The 24,667-nt window shown below is 33.5% G+C and overlaps 1 protein-coding gene across 4 annotated transcripts in view; it reads right to left on the bottom strand.

Moving 5' to 3' along the window:
• Nucleotides 1-692: 692 nt before the first annotated feature.
• The window catches only part of LOC145267505 (glyceraldehyde-3-phosphate dehydrogenase-like), a 38,878-nt gene continuing 14,903 nt past the window's right edge, over nucleotides 693-24,667 (bottom strand). Inside the window, exons 2-13 of one of the 4 annotated variants that reach the window (XM_080123308.1) lie at nucleotides 23,984-24,148; nucleotides 15,694-15,738; nucleotides 13,859-13,893; nucleotides 12,384-12,480; nucleotides 7,693-7,799; nucleotides 6,700-6,790; nucleotides 5,931-6,046; nucleotides 5,098-5,236; nucleotides 4,641-4,735; nucleotides 4,131-4,209; nucleotides 2,888-3,069; nucleotides 693-1,048 (exon numbers count right to left, since the gene is read on the bottom strand). In XM_080123308.1, coding sequence (XP_079979434.1) covers nucleotides 973-1,048; nucleotides 2,888-3,069; nucleotides 4,131-4,209; nucleotides 4,641-4,735; nucleotides 5,098-5,236; nucleotides 5,931-6,046; nucleotides 6,700-6,790; nucleotides 7,693-7,799; nucleotides 12,384-12,480; nucleotides 13,859-13,893; nucleotides 15,694-15,738; nucleotides 23,984-24,094 — 1,173 coding nt within the window. In that variant the 5' untranslated portion in view covers nucleotides 24,095-24,148 and the 3' untranslated portion in view covers nucleotides 693-972. The remainder of the gene's footprint in view (nucleotides 1,049-2,887; nucleotides 3,070-4,130; nucleotides 4,210-4,640; nucleotides 4,736-5,097; nucleotides 5,237-5,930; nucleotides 6,047-6,699; nucleotides 6,791-7,692; nucleotides 7,800-12,383; nucleotides 12,481-13,858; nucleotides 13,894-15,693; nucleotides 15,739-23,983; nucleotides 24,149-24,667) is intronic. The other 3 variants (XM_080123309.1, XM_080123310.1, XM_080123311.1) reach the window with 3 other exon arrangements.

The raw sequence follows: 24,667 nt of genomic DNA, 5'->3' as shown, positions 1-24,667 counted from the left end.
ACTGTTACTAGAACTTTTCAGGTTCGCCAAAAGGGGACATTTTTGGAAGTCAAAATACAGTTTAAAAGTGAACTTCAGACTTTGCCGTTTATCAACCAATTTACTCAGGATTGGAAGAAAATGGTGAAAATAAGTCACATAGGTTCTCAATCTACACCAAGCAGAAGATGAGACTCGACAGTTGAGATAGCTTGTTCAGTTTATAGAAGGCTAAAGGAAGCAGGACATGGTAAGCATAGACCTGAGAAAATAAAGACCTGGCCAGAGATCGGTTAATTTGAAGTCAATTTCTTAAAGACGTCCGATGAATGCCAGCGTGTACAATGGACGTTAAACCAGATATGACATTCTTCGATATTGGCTTTTTTCTACAGATTTTGGTGAGCTTTACAGGTTCGTTATAGGGTTAATTTTGGTACATGCAATATATGGTGTATATCTACAACGTTGTAAATAATCGTTTAAATTAGTCTCCCTTGAACCACGGGAAATGCTCTTTAGGCAAAGAGAAATAATTTCGACATCTATTTTTTGATGACATAAGAACCTTTATTTTTCGTTGTCCTAAGAGATTATATTGCTATATATATATATATATATATATATATATATATATATATATATATAAATGAATGAAAAACATGCATTTTATCTTTTCATCATCAACTTTAAGAAACGAAAGTCAAAGTACATCCTTTTTAATTGTCTTTAATAATTCAACAAGCTAATGTCATACAAAAGATATAGAACAAAACGTTTCAAATTTTTTAAAAATCATTTATTTTTCATTTCAAAATGTTTTTACAAATTGAAGAAACATCGACAGAGTGAGCAGCATCTTTTCTGGGTTATGTGTAATAATGGAAGACTTTGAAAGAGTTGGAAAATAAATAAGTCTATCATTAAGAATCTACCAAGGAGGATTTTGGCTGGTTTCATAAGTGTCAACGTTGGCTGGAGGATATGACTGGCTTAAGAAGCATCGACGTTGGCCATATGGTTAATGAGGTCAACAACTCTGCAGCTGTAACCATATTCATTGTCGTACCTGGAGAGGAAAAAAAAAAAGTAAATCTCAAAAGCCATTTCAGATAAATTGTACACATCAAATAATCCTACGGTTATGAAATCTAGAGAGATACACCGTGGAACCAAGATGTCCCCAACTACTGCTGACCCTAACTGTTTGCTATGGTTTTCTTCATCTGAGAGAGTGAGAGCATTTATTTACAGGTATAAAAAGCTCTTAACCCCTACTAGACCAATTTACCGATATACCAGTAATTTCTGAAAATGCTATAGTTACCGCTTAACTGGTATTTTTCCAACCACATGTTTTTGTGTTGTCAAAGAGCTAAAAATAGCTACCCAATTGCTGCTTAGCCTCGATTTAGTGCGAACCTAACATTCTGCAAATGGCTTCCTTTGTTTTGGCAAAGTTGCAAGTTGTTTTGTAGACTAAAGTAACTATGAAGCAAGCTAGTGACAAACCAAGCACTTTGACAGGTGAAAGAGACCAAGTAGTTTCTCGGTGCAACAAGTGTTGAATAAAGTGACAAATTCTGATTCAGACAAAGGCGATTTGATCAGGAGTTTGTTTCTGAATCAAGTAACGTTAGTGATGAATATATCGGTGAAGGAGAAAGTGATGAGAATTCTGGTGATGCAAGTGGGCCTGTGCATTAAGGAGGACTCCACCTGTTAGGTGGACTGGCACATGAAGGCGGAATTGTTTTCACAATTTTGTCCAGGCACAGAGGCAAATTAGGTTCAGTAGCTCAGGTTGGGTAAGGTTAAGAGAAAAATATATTGTGTATGAATCAGTTATGCATAGAGTGTGTAATAAAGGACTTCCAAAAATTGTAGATAACTCTTGCTCATGGCATCTTTGGGCAATTTAAGCAGAGGAGATTAACTGATCAATCGACCAACAATCTGCTTTGAGCTGTAAATCATCTTCAACTGTCCAAAACTGAAAACTGCTGTAACTAAATATATTGAATTCAGGATCAGAAATCCTATGTCCGGATCTTTCATCTTACTGCCACTCCCTGACTCGTCCTACTATTTTGTGCACATTGTTGAATCATTTAACTTTTTCTTTTTTTTTTTTTTTTTTTTTACTTGACAACTTTACAAATCATTTCCAATTACTCCTTGTGGTCCTGGTTTTGTAAGGGGGGGGGGGGGATGGCGTCCATACCACCACAGTATATTTGATCAAAAATGTCTTCATTAAACTATAATCATGCAAATAAGATGGGCAGGCTTCATCAATTAAGTTTTTATTTTATTTATCTACGGAAGAGACACTGATGGTTTGATCACATACAATGCCTGCCTAAAATCTGGACAAAAGACAGTTTTTTCTGATAAAAATTGTTAAAAACCTTGCTAACCTCCGTCAGGTCTGAACTGGAAGGGATCTACAGATCAAAAGTGTATTAACTAGATTGCCATCGCTATGCAGTATGCAATGAACCCAACCATGTTTGAAGGGATACGTTATATGCTTATTAATGGAAAGGCCCTTTTCAACCCTCTAAGGCTGGATAGTCATACAAAATTAAGAGGAGGGAAGAATAAAGAGAAAGAATCCCAGAAAAAGATTTTATTCTGTGCAAAAGAAAGTGAATGACAAATGTTCAATTATAACATTACATTGAAGTTAAATATTTATCATACAAAGATTCATGACTGAAGCTTTTATTTATCAATGAAAAAAAAAAAAAAAAAAAAACTTTTGCAAGCCCAGCATTTTAACCTTTAGCTCTACAATCCCTCTCCAATTTAAGTTTTTCAACAATTTCTGTTATCTGCGAATATGGTGTTAATTACACAACCCAACAGAATTCTCAGTTTACTCTTTTCTCAATAGTAAACTTACCAAGACACGAGTTTAACAAATGTAGAGCTGATCTGAATGCCAGCGGTGGCATCAAAGATGCTGCTTCTCTCATCACCAATGAAATCTGTGGAGACAACAGCATCCTCAGTATAACCGAGTACACCCTTCATTTCATTCTCAGATGCATGTTTCACAGCATTCTTGATGTCTTCATAAGTAGTCTGAAAAATAAAGTATTGTAAGGATCACATTCAAGTCATCTCTAAAACATCAGGATAGAACCCCTTTAAAACTTAGTACATGTTAGATTTTAATGAAATTTGAAGCCATATGTACAAGATATTGATTCAGAGTTTCTCAACTCTTTCTTCAATTATATTAGATGGCAAGGAAGGATGTGGCCAGTAGAGTCAAATGAAATATACCGTTATGAGCTTAGTGAAAAAGTATGTAGCTGTGATACTCATTCAGTCCTGAACAACATCAGGTCTCCCTGCTAGTTCAATTTAAGATAAGTAGTGTTATAACATCAAATCAATAATCCAAACAAATACAGAGTATAAAAAAAAATTAAGACCCTGAAATCATATATATATGATTGCAACGTCTTGTCAGACGAGTGCTACTCCCTCAGACATTTAAAATCCATGAGCCCAAATGTCTGAGGGAGTATCTTTGTACGACAGCTAAGTCTCTCGGTTCAAAATGTTGAGATCCAGCAACAAATTAAACTGCAGACCAGCTTAATGCGGGTACTGGTCTTCCACTTTATGGTTTTTTTTTTTTTTTTTTTTAAATCAGAGATTTGCTTCTAGAAAGGTTGGTTGCCCCCCCCCACACACACACACACAGAAAAAAAGTTCATTCGCCCTTTGGAAGGTCTTGTTTTTAATCCTTCAGGGAGACTAGCCGCCCTCCTCACCAAACAAGTTTGGTGGGGGAACCAGTTTAGTCGCCGGTGACCCGACCATGAGGTAGGTAGTACTGGGTTACATGGTACCAGTAGCATATGACATATATGAGAGAGAAGCAAAGTTAAAATATTTTTCTCTATCCTCTAGAAATATTTATATTTGGGTGCATAAAATTATGTTCAAATCAGAAATTTCAATGTAAACTTAAAATTTAGATAAATGGAAAATTTCCATAGAAATTTAAAACTGGTTAGGTTGACGTGTACTTGGTTTTAGTGGTCTTATTTTTTCTGATATGTTTTGGATACATGTTTGGTACATAGCTATTTAAAAAACATGAAGGTGCAAACAAAATGGTTGGAACTTACTTCTTTTTGCAGTCTGACAGTTAAATCCACAACAGAAACATCTGGTGTGGGAACTCTGAAAGCCATGCCAGTCAGTTTACTGCAATAGATAGGAAAACAAAAACTTAGGATTTCATGAAAAAAGGATATGCAGTGTTTATATATTTACTAACTGTAAATACCCAGCATTACTGGGGAAGCCGTGAAATTTTCAGTTTATGATTTTTTACTTATTTACACATTTTTAAACAAAGTAGACAACTTATATTTTTAAATTTAAAAGGAGTCGTCTTGTTGATTTTTATTTTCAGGTGAAAATTTAAAGATATTTCTTAATCTCCTTAATAAATTATATATTTTATACAATCATCTGGGTCACCGTTTCTTTAGCAGGTTGTATTTATTAGTATTTTCAGAGACTCAAAGCAAAGTTAAGGAATAGATAATCATTTAAAAAAATTTCAATATTTGTATTTTAATCCGGAAAATTATTGTATCCAGTGTGACGTCATCTGTCAACTAGTTCCTTACCCATTGAGCTCAGGAATAACTTTTCCAACAGCCTTAGCAGCACCAGTAGATGAAGGGATGATGTTTGTTCCGGCTGTCCTACCACCACGCCAGTCCTAAAATAAGTAATAAATTTTATTCCTTAAAAATTTTTTTTATTAAAAATATCTTTCATTTTAATGTTAAGTAGACAAGAAAAATCCAGGTTGTCCTCAATGGCTGTACATCGAAATGTAACATTAATTGCAACTATGCACCCCATCAAATGTTGCCTTGTGCATGGGTACATTTAAAAATGGTATACGATTTTTTAAATTACATTTAAAAAAAAAAAAAAAAAAAAAGATACTGTCGTTATTGTATATCATTAATGCACTCTTGTGCGAGTCGTAAGACCAAAGGGGAGGTAACCTGTGCATCGAAAGGATTTGGGAGAAAAACAAGGGAGGTAACTAATGTATTGACAGAAATATCTTACCTTGGCACTGATACCATCGACGCACTTTTGGGTTGCGGTGTAGGCATGGACAGTGGTCATAAGGCCTTCCAAAATACCAAATTTCTCATGAACAACTTTGGCTACTGGAGCCAAGCAGTTTGTTGTGCAGGATGCATTGCTGATTACAAAATAAAATAAAAATTAAGTTATCGAAATTGATTTATTTCATTTAAGGAGAAAATTTTTGGAATTTTATGGAAATACTTTTTCAAGTCAAAGAATTAATCAGACAATATAATTTATTAAGAGCAAAAAACTTGAATCTAAGTTAGCGTCTGAAAAATCTTTCCATATTTAGAGTTTCTTTTACAATAAATATTACAATTTGCAGTTATCATATGCATATGTTTGTATATCCGGCTAAAAACAAATATACAAAACTCTCAAAGTTGGTATTTTCTTGGTCTTTGTTACTCGAGATGAATAAGGTTTCAAGTTTAGAAAAAATATTCTTTGATGCAGATTTCATCAGCTCAGTTTTATGGCTAAAAAAATGTACTACCTAAAAAATTCTTTCCTTCTGCCAATTTATTCCTAATAAGAAAAAATTTTAAAAACTGCCTCAAAAGATAGGAATAGGCTAGGCGCAGAAGAGGACGAGGAAGACAAGAGAAGTAAAAGTTTTAATAGAAATGTTAAACATTTGCCCTGAACGATGCTGGGTAAGCCAGCTAGCCTAAAATAAGTCAATTTGGGGATTGATCATGAGAAATATTGAGGAAGGAGCATAAAATGTTTTCGTAGTTTTGTCAAAACAAGGTGACAAAAAAAAAAAAAAAAAAAAAAAAAAAAAAAAAAAAAAAAAAACTAACCTGACAACTTTGAGATCCTTTGTGTAGTTCTGGTGGTTTACACCGACAACAAACATTGGGGCATCAGCAGATGGGGCAGAGATCACAACCTTCTTGGCTCCACCCTTCAAGTGAGCCTAATGAGAAAATAAAGTCCTCATTCATTCGTTTATTTTGATGTAATGATTAAGGCTATGACAACAGAATATTCTTTCATTGCTTTGACTCTAGTATATATCTAACAGTTAATCAGAATCACATCACTATAAAAGCATATAAAATATCAATGGATACATACTCGAATAAAAAAAATACGCTGTTGCCCTAGCAATGATAAAATAAACTGCTCATCCCACCACACCATTAAAATGGTTACTGAATGCAAGTCAAACATTCCTTCAGAATACTATAAATTAAACCCTAATTTATCGGATTATATGTCAAGATATCGAGAGGATTTTATCTATGCTAAATTAACAGAAGTGATTCCTCTGCATAACATTCACGGTTTAGTATACTTATGAAATCCAAAATTATCATCCATGTGCTGTAAAAAAAAAAAAAAAAAAAAAAAAAAAAAAAAAATGGTCTCTTTATTTTAAGTTTTATTATAACTTAATATTTAATTTGAAAAGGCCCTTGCTCACAATTTTTTTTTTTTTTTTTTTTTTAAGTATCCCCATGTATTTTCCAAGATTAGCCTGGACATACAAATGATAAATACAAATTTAGTTTATATTATAGCTAGTCTATAAATTACAACTTTCCCTTTCCCAAACATTAAACTTACCGATGCCTTTTCGGTGGTGGTGAAGACACCAGTTGATTCCAAAACGTATTCGGCGCCAACACTTCCCCAAGGAATGTTGCTTGGATCCTTCCTGAGAAGGAAAAAGAAAAATTCTAGCTTAGGACTAATATTTTGCATTTAGGAACATTTTTTTCTTATCTATAAAGATAAGAGATTTTAAAAGTTAGACCCAAATAGCATTTAAGCTGACATATCAAACTTTGATTCTGACTAGCTAATTTTCATTTCATGGAAATCGGAATGTTTACAAAGAATTATATTCTAATAAAAATTATGAAGGATTAGTTGCAGGAAAAGATGGGGAAAGAGTTTATAAGGAAAAACGGGATCTTAATCGATATTTCCAAAATGATTTAAAATCTAGTTCTTTTCCCCTCATTGCTTTAAAAGGTTATTGGTAAGGAACATTTTAGAAATATCCGTCTAATTGATTTTGGCATTTTGCAGTATAATCAACAAAATTAAATAAGTGTTACCAAAAGGCAAAATAAGTTACTCTTCTATTGGATAAGATTTGTTTAAAGTTAGTTAAAACAAGAAAAAAAATAGTTGACATTAGATCATCTGAAGTCTCCATAATTTCTCAAAAAATAATATTGGTAGAAACATACGATACACAAGTTCAGATTAGAATCAAAACTAATAGCATGAACAATAAAGATTAAGTATGAATTCAGAGATAAAAGGAATTTAGGCGACACTGAGGAAAAGTGGCTAAAATGGGAAGTGATCAAATACCCATAGAATTACGAATCTAAGAATTTGTAAAATAAAAACCCCGGATTACTGCAAAGTACCCTCCACAAAAAAAAAAACCGGATTACTGCAAAGTACCCTCCACAAAAAAAACCCGGATTACTGCAAAGTACCCTCCACAAAAAAAAAAAAAGGGATTACTGCAAGGTACTGTAGGAAAAAAAAAAAAAAAAAGTTACCGAGACATGACTGCAAAATCAAAAAGCTTAAACTCACTCATTGAAAACAGCAATTTGAACACCATTAACAATCAGTTTACCAGCATTGTGGGTAACTTCACCCTTGAACAAACCGTGGGTGCTGTCATACTTGAACATGTAAACCTAAAACAAAAACGTTAAAACCAGAGAAATAAATTTAGGTCCACTTTGATTAAAACAAAAATATTTTGAAAAATGTTATGTTGGTAAACGAGTTGTGAAACAATACACCATAAAAATAAACAGATGAAAATGATTTTTAGGCAATTTTAATTCATTTAAAAATATTGTACAATGAAAAAGTAAACTATGATAGTGGATTTGATATGTGCTCCTAGTCTGATCAGTGTATTTTGGGGGTTCCATCCCATAATGCCATGTGTTTAGAAACTAATTTCAAAGTACAACAAGTTCAGCATTTGCCCCCACCCCCACCCCATTTAGCTCCAAGTCCAACACCTTAACATTTAAATTAGAGTTCAGCACCATGGAAAACTGGTAAAATAGTCCCAAAAATGAAGTGTTCTATTAGCCCTAAAAGAGCCCCTGGGACTTACCCAAGAGTTATCGCATACTATAGACAAAATTATATAGAAATCAGTTACAAATTTTCAGACAGTTTTATAAAGAAATCCAAGGCATCAATTGTTTTGATAAGCACAAAAGTGTCATTTGAGCCATTTTAATCCTTTGGGCAACCAGAGTTTTCCTGGAAAATCCGTTCTGTTATTTTACTCCTGTTTAATGAGTGTGCCAAATTTAAAATTTGGAAGCGTAGTTATTGAGAAAGTGCAGACAAGAGTGAATTTACAGGTCACCCTCCTTTTGTCAGGGGAGGGGGGCCCAAAAAGAGTTATTACCCTTTAAACAGAAAGTTTTACGGAATGATTTCTCATCCAACAGAAAAAGCTGGAATTAAAAGCTTCACCTTGTTGCCTGATATTTACTTATCTTTCTGAATTTTTAAGTCTTTTTATAAGCATTACTATGACATGTTAAGGCTAGTCTGATCTCATTTTTGTTCCAGTTTGTCTAGCGGTCTCCAATTTGCTGTTTTAATACATCATTGTAACAGCTTCCTTTTCTAGTAACTTCTTTTCAAGGAGCTCAAGCTTGTGGAAGTCTTCCTGCTGACTTCTTCCTATAGCTTTGGTCTTTTCAAGATTAAGGTCTTCAGACATCTGTCTTTATGATAATCATCTTTCGCTTTTGTAAGCTCCTTATAAAAAGTGGTTTCATGCTTTGTAGCGATTTTCCTAAGTCATTTACCTCTACTCATGAATTGTTCACTGTATGGTAAAACGAACTTTATGGAGAGAGGAAGAGAAAATAGAAGATAAAGTGAGAGAGGGAGAAAGAAAAAAAAACAATCATGCCAAATTACAAAAGGTAAAGATGCAAAGTTTATATGTCCAGCTAAAAACCAAATAATAATAATAATAATTATAATAATAATTATAATAATAATAATAATATATATATATATATATATATATATATATATAAATCCAGACGTTCCATTCACGTGTAATCACCATTTTCCCTCTGCTTCACTTTTTGTTATCAAGTAAGATCTTTGACTTGTAGTTTCAAATACTTTTGTATGCAAAATCCGATCCCACATTTTGCTAATTCCTACCCTCTGATGAGAAGGAAAGTATTTCTTCGAAACTCCACAGATTAACTATCCACTTATCAAGCGTTTCCTTTTCAGATTGAAAAAGAGTTAAAAACATATTTAAAGTGTTTAACATGTTTCATTATCTGTTTGCTCTTATTTTTGATTGGCATTGCCTTGGATGAATATCTAACATTCAGAAGAGTTAGTAGGGTCGGTTTTTTCAGCCATTTTATTTACTAAGGAATCTATTATATAAAAGGGCTGTGTGGGCAGAAGAGAAAGAGGGTTAGGAGAGGGAAAGAAAAGACAGGTTTTAATAGAAACTAAACACTTGCCCTAGACACCAGGGTAGTCTTGCTAGTTTCATATGAAAACTAGCTGAAACTCATCTTTTACAGAATTCCACTAAAAAGCGAGAAATTAATCTTTATAAATTGTAATGACTAAATTCTGCAGTGAAATTTGCCACATTTGGACAGGTGCGTCTAATACTAATCTCACTCTTAGACAAGATCCAAAATAAAATTTTGGAGTTTCAAATCTAATAGGTCTCAGACTGTCAACCAAGCTCCAATCCGTCCCATTGCAGCAATATCATCCTTATGCCAGTTTTACAAGTACTTTAATGAAATTTGTTCTAATGAACTCCTAGCACTTGTGCCCATCAACGTACACTCCCAACTAACCCGACAAGCAGTAAAATCATAACTCTTCACCGTTGAGGTACCTAGATGCCAAAAACAGTACTCTAATAGTTTCTTCCATCAAACTGCTAAACCTTAGTTTTCATTTCCTGCAGAAATTGAAATGCAATGTGAATAGATATCTCACTGCTCAATTCCCCACAGTCCACTGTTGGACACTAATCCAAATAGCCTTCACATTCCAAATGGCAGTATGCCTTGTTTTGGTTGAAAAATCCAAAATGCTTATTTCAAATTGTCTTTCAATCATCTTGACAAAGTTGTCTCCCTTTAAATAGTTAACTTTAAACATCAATTTGATCAGAACAAAATCAGTACTAAAAAGAAAAATGCAAATTAGTTATATATATAACTAAGTAATATAAAAATTAAACCAATAAAATATTGAATAATAAGCCCTACATTAGTTTAAAGAATAGATTTTTTTAAAGCAAACAACATTTTAAATTTCTGTAAAACTGCTCATGTTTACAATAGCCCCAGGATGAACTGAAATCAAACATCTAACGAAGGGAGTTTTTCCAAAATATACAATATAGAACATCCATCTGCTCTTGTCTATCCTATAAGCAAAATTTAAGTGCTCTAAATCTTTCTCCCTTGAGTGCAGGAGGCTTTGAGGCTACCTCATCCTCACAACATCTTCCATGGATGGTATGGCCTGGACCAGGACCAGGACCTGTTCTTTAGCCCTGCCCCTGAGCTCCATAGGCACACGAAAATGGTCTACCTTCAATGTTTGTTATGTTGTCACGGAATAACACTGGTTGTTAAATGTGGGAATTACAAGACATCGTTTTGGCACCAAATTATTTAAATAGAAAAATAGTAAAACGTTAGAGCAACAGATTATGTGAAATGCTGCGTCTGCCATCTTGAAAAGTCTCCCCCTCACTTCCGATCCAGGGGAGATAACTTTGCTTTTCGGTTATTTTCCTTTATAAGTTTCTTTCAAGGCTTTAATGCCAAGCAGCGTTCTCGGTTCAAGTGGCATTTTTGAAACCAGCTACCCAATAAGGCCGTAATCCAGCCCACACTACAGGGCTTCAAAGCGACCTTGGGCAGACGCTGGTCAGACCTCCACGGTTTTCTTCCCATGTAGTTTTTGTTCATCGCCCGAAATTCTCACAGATTTTCTCCGTGTAAATGACAATCGTCTGTGCATTTATTCTTTGCCAATTAAATGAATGTTGACACGATAACGACAATGCAAGTATAAAATATATATATGCAAGTATAAAATATAAAAAAAATATTGAATTGATAAAAGTGAACTTGCATAACTCATTCCACCATCATGGCTTCACTTGCTTTAGTTTGTGTGTCCGTCACCTCTGCAACTCAACTCCAGTCTTTTAGACACGAACCCAAATAGTAGCCAAGGTAAGACAAAACGCAATGGAGAGAAAGGAAGAGAGAAAATAGGAATAAGAAAAAGGGAGAGAGGGAGGGAGGGTTGGTTGTTTTATGGCATATCAACCCTTTTCAAGTTATTTAATGCCGAATCCAGTGATTCGGAACAATTTTTTAGAATATTTGTTTTTTCAAGTCGGTTTCTATTTAACCCATAGTTGGGACCCTAACAGGTACTACCACTCAGGGTAAGAGTAGACCTGGGAGCAATGGCAATTAAAGGGTGGCTCCACCCTCTCCAAGCCGGAGCTTCACCATAGGATATAATTTAAGGTCATATCCAGGACTGGGAGGGAGAAAAAATATATAGAATCAGTGTTCTATAAATTCCTATCATGGAAAAAAAAACATTGTAAGGAGACGAGTTTTTAATGAAAATAGCTTCAGAAAAAAGCAATTCTCAAAAAAAAAAAAAAAAAAAAATTAAAAAAAAATTAAAAAAAAAAAACTAGCGAATGACAAGCACTAGATTCAGACTCAAAACAGCAATTCTTGATCCCTTTGTCAGAAACATCTCCTGGAATGCAATTCATAAAAGACAAAAAGGAAACGAAGGTCCATTTTCTACTCTTCTCTCCAATTCTAAGTTCATCAAGAGATTAAAAGTGTTTTTGATTCTTTTAAATTAACTTTGGTAAAATAAAATAAAGGATAAATAAAAAATTCAAGATAAAATAATATTTCAAAATTTTTACAAGTTAACATCAAGATGTAACAAGAATTCACATGTACAATGATTGGATTTATGTGCAGGTTAACACAAGTTATCACCCACGGAAACGTTAAAATTCATAATCCTTTATTACAATCCAAAAATAAATTTCTGTCTATTCCCAACTTGTCTAAAGTTGGGAGTCATGAATATTAAAACATTAATCTTATCTGCTTAATGATAAGAACACCTGATGTGATTAAAAGTTTGTTTTTCTTTTGAATTAACTTTGGTAAGATACAATAAAGGATACATACCATGTAGTTCAAGTCTACAAATGGATCATTGACAGCTACGACAGAGGCACCCTTCATCAGGGCACATCTGAGGACCAGCCTTCCAATGCGGCCAAAGCTGAAGAAAAAATATTAATATTTCAAGATGGTTACAAATTTACATTTTAAGATGTAATAAGAATTCACACGTACATTATGATTGCATTTATGTACAGGTTAACCCAACAAAATTGACCATCATGGAAACAATTCTTTATACAATCCAACTATATATATTATTTACAAATAAACTGAATACCCTACTAGTCTCTAAATTTTCAGTTATGTTAAACATTCATTTTATCTGCTTAATAAGCAGACCTAGATATGTGCAAAAATTGTCAACTGACTCTTATCTTAAGTGCCATGCATATTCTCTAACAAGGAAACCCAATGTTGCATGGAATTGAATGATCAAATATTTCTCACCCATATTTTTATTGTCATTGAAATCTGCCATCTTTTCAATCAAATCGATTGATTTGATTCTCTGGTTGGGGGAACCATCATGCTGCACCAGGAGGAAGCTTACCATGGCTACCCGCAGTCCATATTGCACTGTAGAGAACTGTTGATTTTATAAAACTATTTTATCACTTAAATTTTAAAATACAAAAAATCAGGTATCATGCTTCAATTGTGGTTTAAACATTCCTTTTTTAAGCATTGTTAATTTTATGTCAGGCCTTTTGGCTTGTGGCAAAAACAAATGTGATGTTGGGTTGTGTAAGGTGTTAATCTGTCAAAAATCGCCTGTTCAGTTCAGATTTTTTAAAGTGGGAATCAGTTCAATCAAAAATCTACCATGAAAATAAGGATAAAGAAAAAAGCTGTTCGTACAAAGTAAACAGACTTCAACTTTACGTTTATGTGCGATTGTAAGGAGCAGATAAGAGTTTTATTTACTTGTTTGTCTAACTACATGCAATATGTAATCGATTTAAATACTAGCCGTCCCTACCCGACACTGTCTGGTGTTGTATTTACTTGCATTTTTTGTACCTTTAAGCTATACCATTTTTACTTCCAAAATATTTTTTCAATCCAAAAGTTTTTACAGACGAATATTTATTTACATCCTTTTAAGATGGGGGCTATATAAAAAAAAGAATGATTTAGACAAAGTTTTCTGAAAGGAAACAAATCCTAACGTATAGCAACGGTTCACAAGAAAAACTGACAAACCAGAATCAAATATTGATTGTTAAAAAAAAAAAAAAAAAAAAAAAAAAAATCAATAAAAACAGACGGTGCTGTTGAAGACAAAGAAATAAGGCCAACTACTTTAGATATTTTGCATTACTCTTCCAATTATTTCAAGGAATTTTTTTTAATTAAAATTGGGAATTTGTATGAAGAAAATTATTTTATTTAAAGAATCAATGAGATTTTGGAAAGAGCAAAAAGATAAAGTTAAATTGAAGAAAGGTTGAGTTATACAAAAAATTGTATCTTACCCGTTGATACCAATTTTAGGAGACATTCCACCAGACTGAAAAATAAAGAAATAAATGTTTTTATTTAAAATTATTGGCGAGATTTTCAAATCTTGAAAATCTGAAAATTAAATCTTATTTTCAGGTAAGAAAAAACGAATCACACTTTTCCAGATAGAAAAAGTTCTACCTGACTAGGAGGAGCAAATTATAGAAGTTATAAGGAGTAAAGTTATATAGGAAATTTAGTACATTATCAATTCAATAGTTAAAGGGAAAGATGAGAGGAGATAGCTCCTTTAGACCATGGCATTTCGAAGCCAAATGCTTTTCGCTAGAGAAAAAATAGCTGGCGTTATACAAAAGTAGGGCAAAAGACAATACAGACTGCACATGCAATTAGACTAGAAATGGAAAAGTGGAAGAATTTGGCGGGGATGACAATGAGAAAAGGAAAGATGAAAGTTCAAAAGTAAAAGAAAGGAAATGAGAAAAAAAATTAACCGATATGCAATGTTTTTGTGAGGATCTAATCAAGAACCCAGAACTGGATTACATCTTTGACATTAAAAACTCATTTTGCCCACAATTGTATTTTTACTTTTGTGTCACTTTATTTTGGAATACTCCTATCTCCTTTGAATTAAACCTCCATGAACTTTAGTTTATTTGCCTATAATTTGTTTTCATTCATTTCTCCATCTTCGACCTCTGTCACATGCGTTTTTTTAATTTGAAATATTAATGTGTTCTTTGTACTAATGTCTGTAGTCCTCTTCGTATTTTATAATGTTAGTTTTCCCATGACAATCAATAAAAGTTATAGTCCATTGACTAAGTGCTTTATGCCCAATTAAAGGTTGAATATGGTTAAATTTGCGCTAATTTTCGTATTAAATGCTTATCTTTTAACCCCTAACTATGCATCAAAAGAATACTATAATACTTAGTTTGCTGCATCTTATAAAAGATGCATACAAAATTTCATCCAGATAAGCCCAGTAATTTAAGAAAATTTCTAGAGTAAATGTGGTATTGTGGTGGCTAGTCTATTAATTCTCACTACATATCAAACAACTGAACGAATACCATAATACTCAATTCAGTGCACCTTATAACAAGTCAAATTTCAAGTAAATAGGCCAAGTGGTTTTCAAGAAAAAGTGAAAATGGACAGACTAATGAAATTTTTGGTAAAATAAGAAACTGTTGCACCGAGAAAGCATTGGTGTGACAGTCGAGGCTGATTTTATTTTAAGTTACTTTGAGACAGATTTTATTTTGTAAAAATTACATAATCATACAAACTCATTAGCAATATAAAGTCAAGTAGCACCTTACATTTTGCCTCTTCCTTTTATACTCTTTGACCAAACGTTAATATAAACATGTGTGTGTATATCTCCAACTGATTCTTCTGTTCTTTCCTCCAAATGAAGTACATGTTGACCACACTAACATATACAAAATGGGGGCCCTCTCTTTCCTAGACCGATTTTCAAAGTCATCAGACATGGTCTGAAAGTCTGGCCATCTTTACATGGTCTACCTAATAGATGTATAGATTCCCTTCTGGTAGCAGTCACCTAAACTTACAGAACAGCCCAACAACTAAATATTCATACATTGCTCTCACATTTAATCTCATCAACATGCATATTCCCTATTGTATTAATACATTCATATTTTTTCTCTTCAATTGTGTCTGGTTTTACTCCTTTGTATATTATTGAATACATGTTTTGTATATATTTTTTTAATGTTTTGTATTCCTCTTACGTTTGAAGAATTGAAGACATGCAGAAAACGAGAGAAATGGAATTAAAGATTTTAAAAAAATAAATGAAAATACCTACCAGGTTTAACCTATGAACAGAAGAACTACTGACGGAACCAGAAACCTGTTTTATAAAAGAAAAGTTTTTAGACTTGGTTTAAAAAAAAAAAAAAATCTAATCCAAAATTGGTTTAGAAATACAAAAAGATTTCGATACAAGATTTAAAGATTGAAATTAATTTTCATTATAATTTGACTATGTATATAGTAAAATTTAAATGCAAATTTGAATAAGTTTGCCTAATAATGTTAAGTGCAGTTTAAAATAAGTTGAAAATATATTTTTGTCAATAAAAGTTAAAATATCTTCATTCAGTCAGTTAACATTTTCTCATCTTTGTTTGAAGAGGATATTCTTTGAAAGGGTAAAACTTTCTAACAATTGTAAATCTAACAAAGTTATCTTGTGAAATTTTAAAATGTTCAACTTAAACGGCATTTAAGCTGACAAGTCAATTTTCATTTGTTGTGCCCTTTTCTCTTCCCTGCAACCTCTTTCTCACAAGAGATGTTGAGATTTTGCTTTATTTTCATGGCAAGTGCTCGTCTGAGCTTCAATCTATGCCCTCCCCACCAAACTTTCACGAGAAACTTGTCTAGCTGAAGACTTAATTTTCCACCACCATCTGTGCCTAAATCTAAATGTAGATTCCATGAACAAAGTTTTCTTAGAACTGCACGCCTGTGGAACCATCTTTCATTTGCTTGCTTTCCAGCTGACAATATGGTTGTCAGCAAGTCCAACATAAACAAGTTCTTCATGAGCTGTTAAACTTGTTAAATTTACCAAATTTCCATTACTAATGATTACTATATTGTCCAATTGACTACTGTACACTCTTTAACCCCTTATCCTCGAGTGGCCTCGGCCTTGATAAGTGATGCTTATGTAAAAGAAAAATAATATTGGCAGTGGTAATAACATTCACTGCAGTCTATTATGGAAAGAGCTTGAATGCCTACTAGACAATGTCCTTGGGTGTCTAAGGTCCCTCTGTGCAGGGGTTCATCAGGATAATCTGGCACAAGAATATTTTCCCTATAAGTAAACCTTGACTAAATATTCAAAATCACATGGTATTTGCAGCCATACTGAGATCTTAATTGGGCTAACTCACTAGTTTTTACAAGGAATGGTGCACCTTCAAGAGATAATACCTCAAATAATAGTACTAAGCTGGATACTCTAGAATTAATTCTCTTCCTGTATCCAGTAAAACTAACACCATAGATAACACCTATTTAAATGGTCAATTAAGAAAATTATGTTTTCAGATTCTTTACCGTTTGAAAAATAAAACAGATCAATGGTATATACAACTATATGTATCTCACAGTGTCAGCTTCAGAAAGTAGACCCTTTGATTTGAGAACTTCAACTGAATTAAAATGAAACAGTTAAAATATTTAGTCCTTTCTGGAAATTCTGAAAATCTTAAAGTAAATACTTTCAAATCCAAAATTTCTGTTTGCTGACATGTCAGTGATTCTGACTAACAAATGTTCATTTGTTATTGTTGAACTACGTTATTGGCACTATAATATATTTAGTTACGGTTTAAAAGAAATGAAGTTCTGCCTGTACATGTAATATAGAAGGCTACAAAATAAAAATGTCTATATCCTCTATCATTACTCAAGTTGGTGATAAAATAAAGAACGTCAGTATATTTTCCTTTAGGAAAAATATCTTTGGAGATTGCAGTTTTATAGAATATTTTATAATTACACTAATTAGATAAAGACATTTAATCGTTTAGAGAAATTGTTGTAACATTTGAGAATTCCATATTAGAACGGAAAATTAGAAAGACCAAGAATTAAAATTGTATTTGGAAGTTCATATTAAAATGCAGATTTTAACAAACTAAAACTAAGAAAATCGAAAAATGCAGTGAAAAATACTAAATATTAAAAAAAAAAAAAAATGAAAAAACTAAAACTAAAAACAAAGGTAAGAAACAAAAAACTAAGAAAAAACAAATGCAAAAAGAAAAACAAGGGAGAAAATAAACGGGTTTTAAAAAACAAGATTTAAGTCAAATTATGTAAAAGTTTTTGATTTTCTATATTTCAGTTCAGATTATTGCTTCATTCCCAACAATGATAGGTGAAACGAAGTGGCAAAAACTTGAAGTGTTGGGTCAGAGTTATCTCCCTTAAAGAACTGTTTTAACAGTAGAGTTTCTGTCATGAGTTTGTAATTTAGTTTTATTAATAGAAGGGAGGATTAAAAAAAAATCATACCACTTTGGCTAGACTTTCAAAGCTTTGTCACGTCCAACACTTTAAATTGGAGTAGCTTTTATAAAAGCTAGCAGCTATTAGGTTATTGTCTAGAGTCAACTAACGCCAAGACTGACGTTTTAGATTTTTTTCAAGTGGTGAGTAATTTGTCATTGAATTTCAATGGCAGTGAAATTTGCATATTTCGTGCGCATTGCTCTAATTATTGCCTGTGTATGTTTTTTTTTTTATTGTAAAAAGGAACATGGTATTCTTTGAGGATTCATTTCCTGGTGTAACCTTCGTGTATCAAAGGTCTCTTCATTGTTTAATATTTGTTACCGGAAAACTTAAATTATGATGCAACTTTTTCTCCATTATTCTATCCATGTGTTCTATAACAATAAAGATACAAGTATATATTAATACATCTATGTATAATGCTCACAAGTGCAGAGAATAACCCTATATTTTACACAGGTTTGCAGTGAAACAAAGTTGGAATATCAAATATATTTTTTAAAAGCTTTATTGAATGAAATTCAATGCTTTTTATTTGTAGTTATTTTTTTGTTATTTTCTCTTTGACAATACAGAGTAGGTACAGCTAACACATTTGGTTTTTACTGTTTTCGAAATTATGCTCAGTTATCCTTTGATTAAAAGGGCCTATCTTTGTAAATCCATGAACTAAAAATTATTCTTTGTTTAAATATTTGATAGATTAAGGACTTATAATCTATTGAATTTTTATCCATTTTCTTATTTGTTAATTGCTCTATTGCGCTTTCTATTATCGATAGGCACACAACTTTTTCCATTGCTTCCAACATAATAGATGTACCGAAACTAAAGCCACTTTCAAGACTCAGCAACCACTGTAAAAGTGTAATAAAGAACGCGAGTTGTATGCTCAGGTCATTGAGTCCAAAGTAACTGAGCAGCGGCTGGGTTCCCACCAGTTTTGGCAAATAGTAAACAGAATCCTGAACAGACGCGTGTGCTCTATACCATCTATCAAAGGACCCAAGGTAATCTTGCCAGCATCAGACAAAACAAAACTCTTTGCAGTTAATTCTATCTTATGCAATTGAGGCCGCCAACCCCCAGCATTTGCTCCTATATCGGAAAACACATTATGCGACATACAAATATCTGCATGATGTTGCCAAGCTAATCAAAAACCTTAATTCCAGTAAAGCAACTGGCCCTGACGGATTTCTTATAGTGCTCAAAGCTTCAACCAGAAGTATCTCATACTTGCAAAGCTGTTTAAGCATCGTCTTAAGAATTGCTTCCCAACACCCTGGAAAATCTCATCAGTATGCCCTGTATTTAATTCAGGTGATCGATCATCACCCTCAATACAGACCAATAAGTCTGTGCATCACGAGACGGTTGCTGGAATCTGGAGAAATAGTCACCTCAGCAAAAATTACCTTAGTGACATGCAATATGGTTTCCATTCTGCTAGATCTACAGCAGATCTGCTTACGATTATATCTCATGATTAGGGAATCTTGGAGGCTTCTTTTCTAGGGCAATTGCTCGACATAAAAGGCCTTTGATATGGTATGATAAGAGTTTACTCCACAAAATCTCCAGCTATGTTATAGCTGAAAATGTCTGATAATTAAATTATGTCTGAAAGTTTCATACGAGTAGTGGTTGATGGGCAGAAATCAGAAGCTCACAGTATTAATGCTGGAGTTCCTCAGGAAGTCCATCCTGGGCTCAACTCTTCCAAATCACATCCTTAGATCATTTGTAGACATTTATGCTGATAACTACCATCTATGGCAGCACATCCAAGGCCGTAAACGACTAAGTTCTGATTCTCCTCCGATCTTGAGCACATGGTAGAATGGAGAAGAGATGGCTGGTTACTTTTAATGTATTTAAAACCAAGCTTCTATCTTTACATCACTAATCCCCATCTGGCATCAACTGAAATGAATGGCACTCATCTTGTGGAGGCTCCATATTTTGACAAGCTTCCAGGCTTGACTTACTCCTGATCTGAAATTGAACATGTATATCAAATCTTGGCATAGTCACTGGGGGGGGGGGGGATCCTATCGATCCAGTAGATCAGTGCACATGCAATTCTCTACCTATATAAGAGCCAGATACATTCAAGGATGTAGTACTGTTGCCACATCTGGGCAGGAGCTACTAGAAAGACCTTATCCCGCTTTCACAGAAGAGATGTTGCGAGCCTATTTGCTATATTTTCATGGCAAGTTCTCGTCTGAGCTCCAATCAATGGCCCCTCCCTGCCAAACTTTCACAAGAAAGTCATTTAGCTGGAAACATTGATATTTTCCCATTCTTCATCTGTGCCTAAACCTCTTAAAACTGCACACCTGTGGAACTCGTGTGTCTGCTTTCCAGCCGACTACAATATGGTCGTCAGCAAGTGTAATGCAAACAAGTTCTGGAGGAGCCGTTTCCCTTAATTCAATTTACCAAATTTCCACTAATGATTACGATATTGTCCCATCGACTATACACTAACCCTTCTCGAGTAGCCTCTGGGGCTTGATAAGTGGCGATAAAAATCAAATATGTCAATAAGGATGATCAATTAGTGGTGTAGGATAAGTAAAACTATACCATGGTATTTCGAAACCTAATGCTTCTGAAGAAAATAGGGATGTGACAGCTAAGAATTACTTTAGGAGTGAAATAATTGTGCAGGGAGAGAAAATAGACTGTTTAGGGAGGAAAGGGGAGAACTAAAGTGATATAGCTTTGCATTATCCTGATAAGTCTCCTCTTAAAGAATATCTTATTCTTTTAACTCACACATACATATAACCCTGAATGTCACCATCTCAAACGTTTCCAGTTTAATGGAATACTAAGTTTTGGTATCGATTCTAGCCGATGCCATCCATGGCACCTTTATTTTTAACTTTGGGAATCACTTATTTTATTAATAGTCTGAATTAATCAACATCTCAAATTTTAATGTCATAGCGCCCTTCTAGGATCTCTCATTAGGTTCTCATCTTGATCGTTATGTGCACGTTTCATTCACTGTAACCAACCTTTTTCAGGTTGACAAGTTGCAATCTTTGATAAAAAGGGAGGGGGAGGTTGCTCTACACTCGAGATTTCATATATATATAAGTGGAAGTCCATTTACAAAAAAATTATAAAGTCAAAAATATCAAGCAAAACATGGTGGGGGGGGATGATATTTCTGAATTAGAAGGTTGGAGGTTACATTAACCTGAGCATTGTGCAAATAACTCAAGGTCAGAACATCTTAAAAGTTTAATACTTGATACAAACTTTTAGGGAAAAATTTAATGGCAAAAATTGCTAATTTATTAAATTTAGATTTTTTTTAAGGTCTAAACAAATGTTAATTAGGCAAGTATAATTTTGTTACCTGAAAATTATAGAAATCAAGATTCAGTTGAGGCAGCTTCGTGTACTCTAATGTTAGCTCAGTAGGTTGAGCTAGAAACAAATGTGGCGTCACAGTCGTGAATTATCAGCTTGGAAACTTGTTTCAGGCGTTGGTCTAAATTATTTAGCAGTAATTATCGACCTGTCTCCTCACTGGTCAGTGGTTTAGAACAAAGCGAACAAACCAGTTCTTGTTTTCAAGCTTTCGTTTCATCTATATTATATTCAAAGTATGAACAAGCTTGCTTGCAGGTAGCAGTTCATCTGTCGGGCAAGTTTATTGCAAGGGAGTCATGTGAAAAGAAATGTCAGCAAGGTGTTATAAGTGTTCATGTATTTTAATTGATTGTGACTTTAAAACATTAGGCCTCTAAGGGATTCATGTACCTATTATATTTATAGTCTTGTGTTATACTTTAGTTTCCATTTTCAGAGATTTAAAAAAAAAACAAAAAAAAACTTGATGTTATGTGGATTTCTATTCCTGAAAGAAATTTTTCAAAGACAAGAAATGTATTGTGCTTTTAGTACATGAAGTTGGAAATGAAGTGACAGCCTTTGAAAACAACTGTGTATGTTAACTGAACACTTGTGTGCAATAAAGAATGTACGAAACAACTGGTTATTCAAAAAGAGTTTGCAAACATGCACATAACTTTTAACAAGTTCTGCATGACAGATGTGAGTGCTTTAGCACTAATGTTTGACTTTTCAGTCATAGAAAGAAGGCTTAGCTTATGACCGACATCCAAGTCAATTGATGTCAACTGTAGTTGTGGGAGAAAAAAAAAAAAAAAAAAAAAAAAAAAAAGGCAAGATTCCCAAGTACGTTATAGCTCATGCGATATATAAAACCAGGAATTGAATGTACTAAAAATAAAAACTTCCACAAACAAAATTTCTTTCCAAGAACTACCCATTTGTGGAACAATACTGCCGGACTCTGGCAGTTTGCATGTTAATTCTTGTTGAGCCTCTTAATTAAATTCCTGTCCTCACAGCAGCGTTTCACCATCCAACAAACTTATTAACCTTAATCTTGGAGTGACCTTGAGAAGTGGTGACTCATTGGTACATAACACTAACCAATCTACGAATGTCCTGTATATTCTAATGTTTTTTAGCAAAACAAGTTGCAAGCATTTATTAAATAAAACCTACTTATTGGAGTTTATTTTTTTTTTTATAATACACACAATCCTAGTTCACGTCACAATGTGGACAACTTGTAATTTATCTTGTCACATTGTTATCCATATAAAGTTATCTTGTGAAGTTTCACTGCAGTCTATTATGGAGAAGAATGTAATCTATGTAAAAGATACTGGAGAGAATCTGAATGTCTACTATATACTGTCCTTGTTTATCCAAGGTCTCTTTAAAGGTTTTGTCAGGACAGATTGATGAGGGTACTTCCCCTATACGTAAACCCTAACTAAATTTTCAAAAGAATATAGCATTTGCAGCCCAAACAACATCTGTATGGCTACCTCACACTAACTTACATAAATTGTGCACCTTCAAATAATGTTGCCTCTAGTAATGGCACTAAGCTGGATATTCCACCAGATCAGATTAATTTTTGCCTTGAAATCCAATAAGACTAAAGGCTCACATAAAAGATACAAAATATTTAACTGGTCAATTGCGAAAATTGACTTCAATTCAGTATTTGAGAAGTAAAGGATTTTGATGAACTCGGATATAATGCATCTTAAATAGAAATCGTGTTAGTTGCAGGAAAGCACCCCCTCCCTCCCCGATTTCTAAGAAATTCAATTGGAGTAAAATGAAACTCCAAATTTTTATTTTCTCACTTTTGGTTGAGTAGTAAGCAACATTAAAAAAAATACCTCCTTATTTCCTCCTTTTGGTTTAATCAAACATTTACCCTCTGACCCTATTTTGTCCACACCAGTCTTCACTCAACTGAAGTAGTTCTGAATGTACCCATATACATCTTAGCAAATCTGCATTTTCATTAACAAGATTGCCATTTGGGCAGAAATGGCAAATAAATCCATTATATTTTTATAAGGTTTTAATTTGTAGCAGTTGTATCTTTACAATCTATTTCCGTTGAAACAAGCTTATTTTTCCATGTCAAAGTGGTGCATTATCCAATCAGAACACTTTGCCTGGGAGGCACTCATGATCTGCTTTGTACATTACTCCCACTTTTTCACCAGTTGGAGGTTTTGATGTCAACCTGAACAGACAGTTATGCTTCTGTTTTGCTGCAAACAAACTTATGTGCAAGCTCAAATCAAGGTACAGATGTATGCATGTCCGTTGACTCTGCATACTTTTGCGTTTCTGGCTATGTCACTTTTTCATGGTTACTGGTTTGTTTGGGGAAACTAACAATAAAGCCAATTTAAAATGTAAAAGTGCTTGTCCTTATCCCAATGTTAACTCCCTTTTTAAGAAAAGGCCAACTCTTAATTACAAGTTTGTTTATCTTGTTTTTGTGTAAGAAACAAGAGAATCATAATATTTATATACTTTTAAACTGAAATGAAAAATATTCAATTTTTTGGGCCACATTAAATTTGATTGAAGTGGAAATCTTCCAGGATCAAACATTTAATTTGAAGAAGATTTCCAATATCAAAGAAATGCGGGTAACATAAGAAAATGGCAAGATTTACAGAAATGATTACCTGGGTTCTCAGCAGATTAAGCTCTTTCTTGAGTGGAGAAATGGCATTGTTAACCTCTTCTGATACGACCTTTTTGATCGCTTGGACGAGAGCTGGATCAAGAGCAGCCATGGTTCAACTGAGTAACTGGATGGCAAGCCTTTTTTTGTAGAAGTATTATCACCCCTGCCGACAGAGGGGAAGACAAGGATACAGAAGTTGACTCCAGATATTAGAAAAATTGAGATATATTAACACAGAAACTAACAGATTCGGGAAGGGGAGAGAAAGAAGCCACTACAAACAAGGTAAGATCATTTATCAAAGGGAGATAACTAATGAGGCGACGTATTTGGACATTTCAGATTAAAATTACAGCTTGTGTAAAGGTTTTGTACATTGATGCGATTTGTTTGTTTATTCAAGATTAAGATGCTTCTTGAGATAATCCACAGTAACTACAGTAAATACGATTTTAATTTTATGTAATGTAGATCTGTTATTACATTGAAAGATAAGTTTTAGTGAAAAAAGATTAGTTTAATCATTTACAAGTTTAGAGTCAAATTATTTTGAATGAAATGGGGTCGACACTACTCCCAAACATTAATTTATTAAAAATCTTTAAAAAAAAAATTGGATTCTTAGGATTTATCAAAACGGCAACTAATCTAAAATCATAATATATAACCATGGAGATAAATC

This window comes from Euprymna scolopes, chromosome 4 (genome assembly GCF_053919585.1).
Source record: "Euprymna scolopes isolate OS-2025 chromosome 4, ASM5391958v1, whole genome shotgun sequence".
NCBI lineage: Eukaryota > Metazoa > Mollusca > Cephalopoda > Sepiida > Sepiolidae > Euprymna > Euprymna scolopes.
The sequence above is the reverse complement of the archived record's forward strand: the minus strand, read 5'-3'. Positions and strand labels throughout refer to the sequence as shown.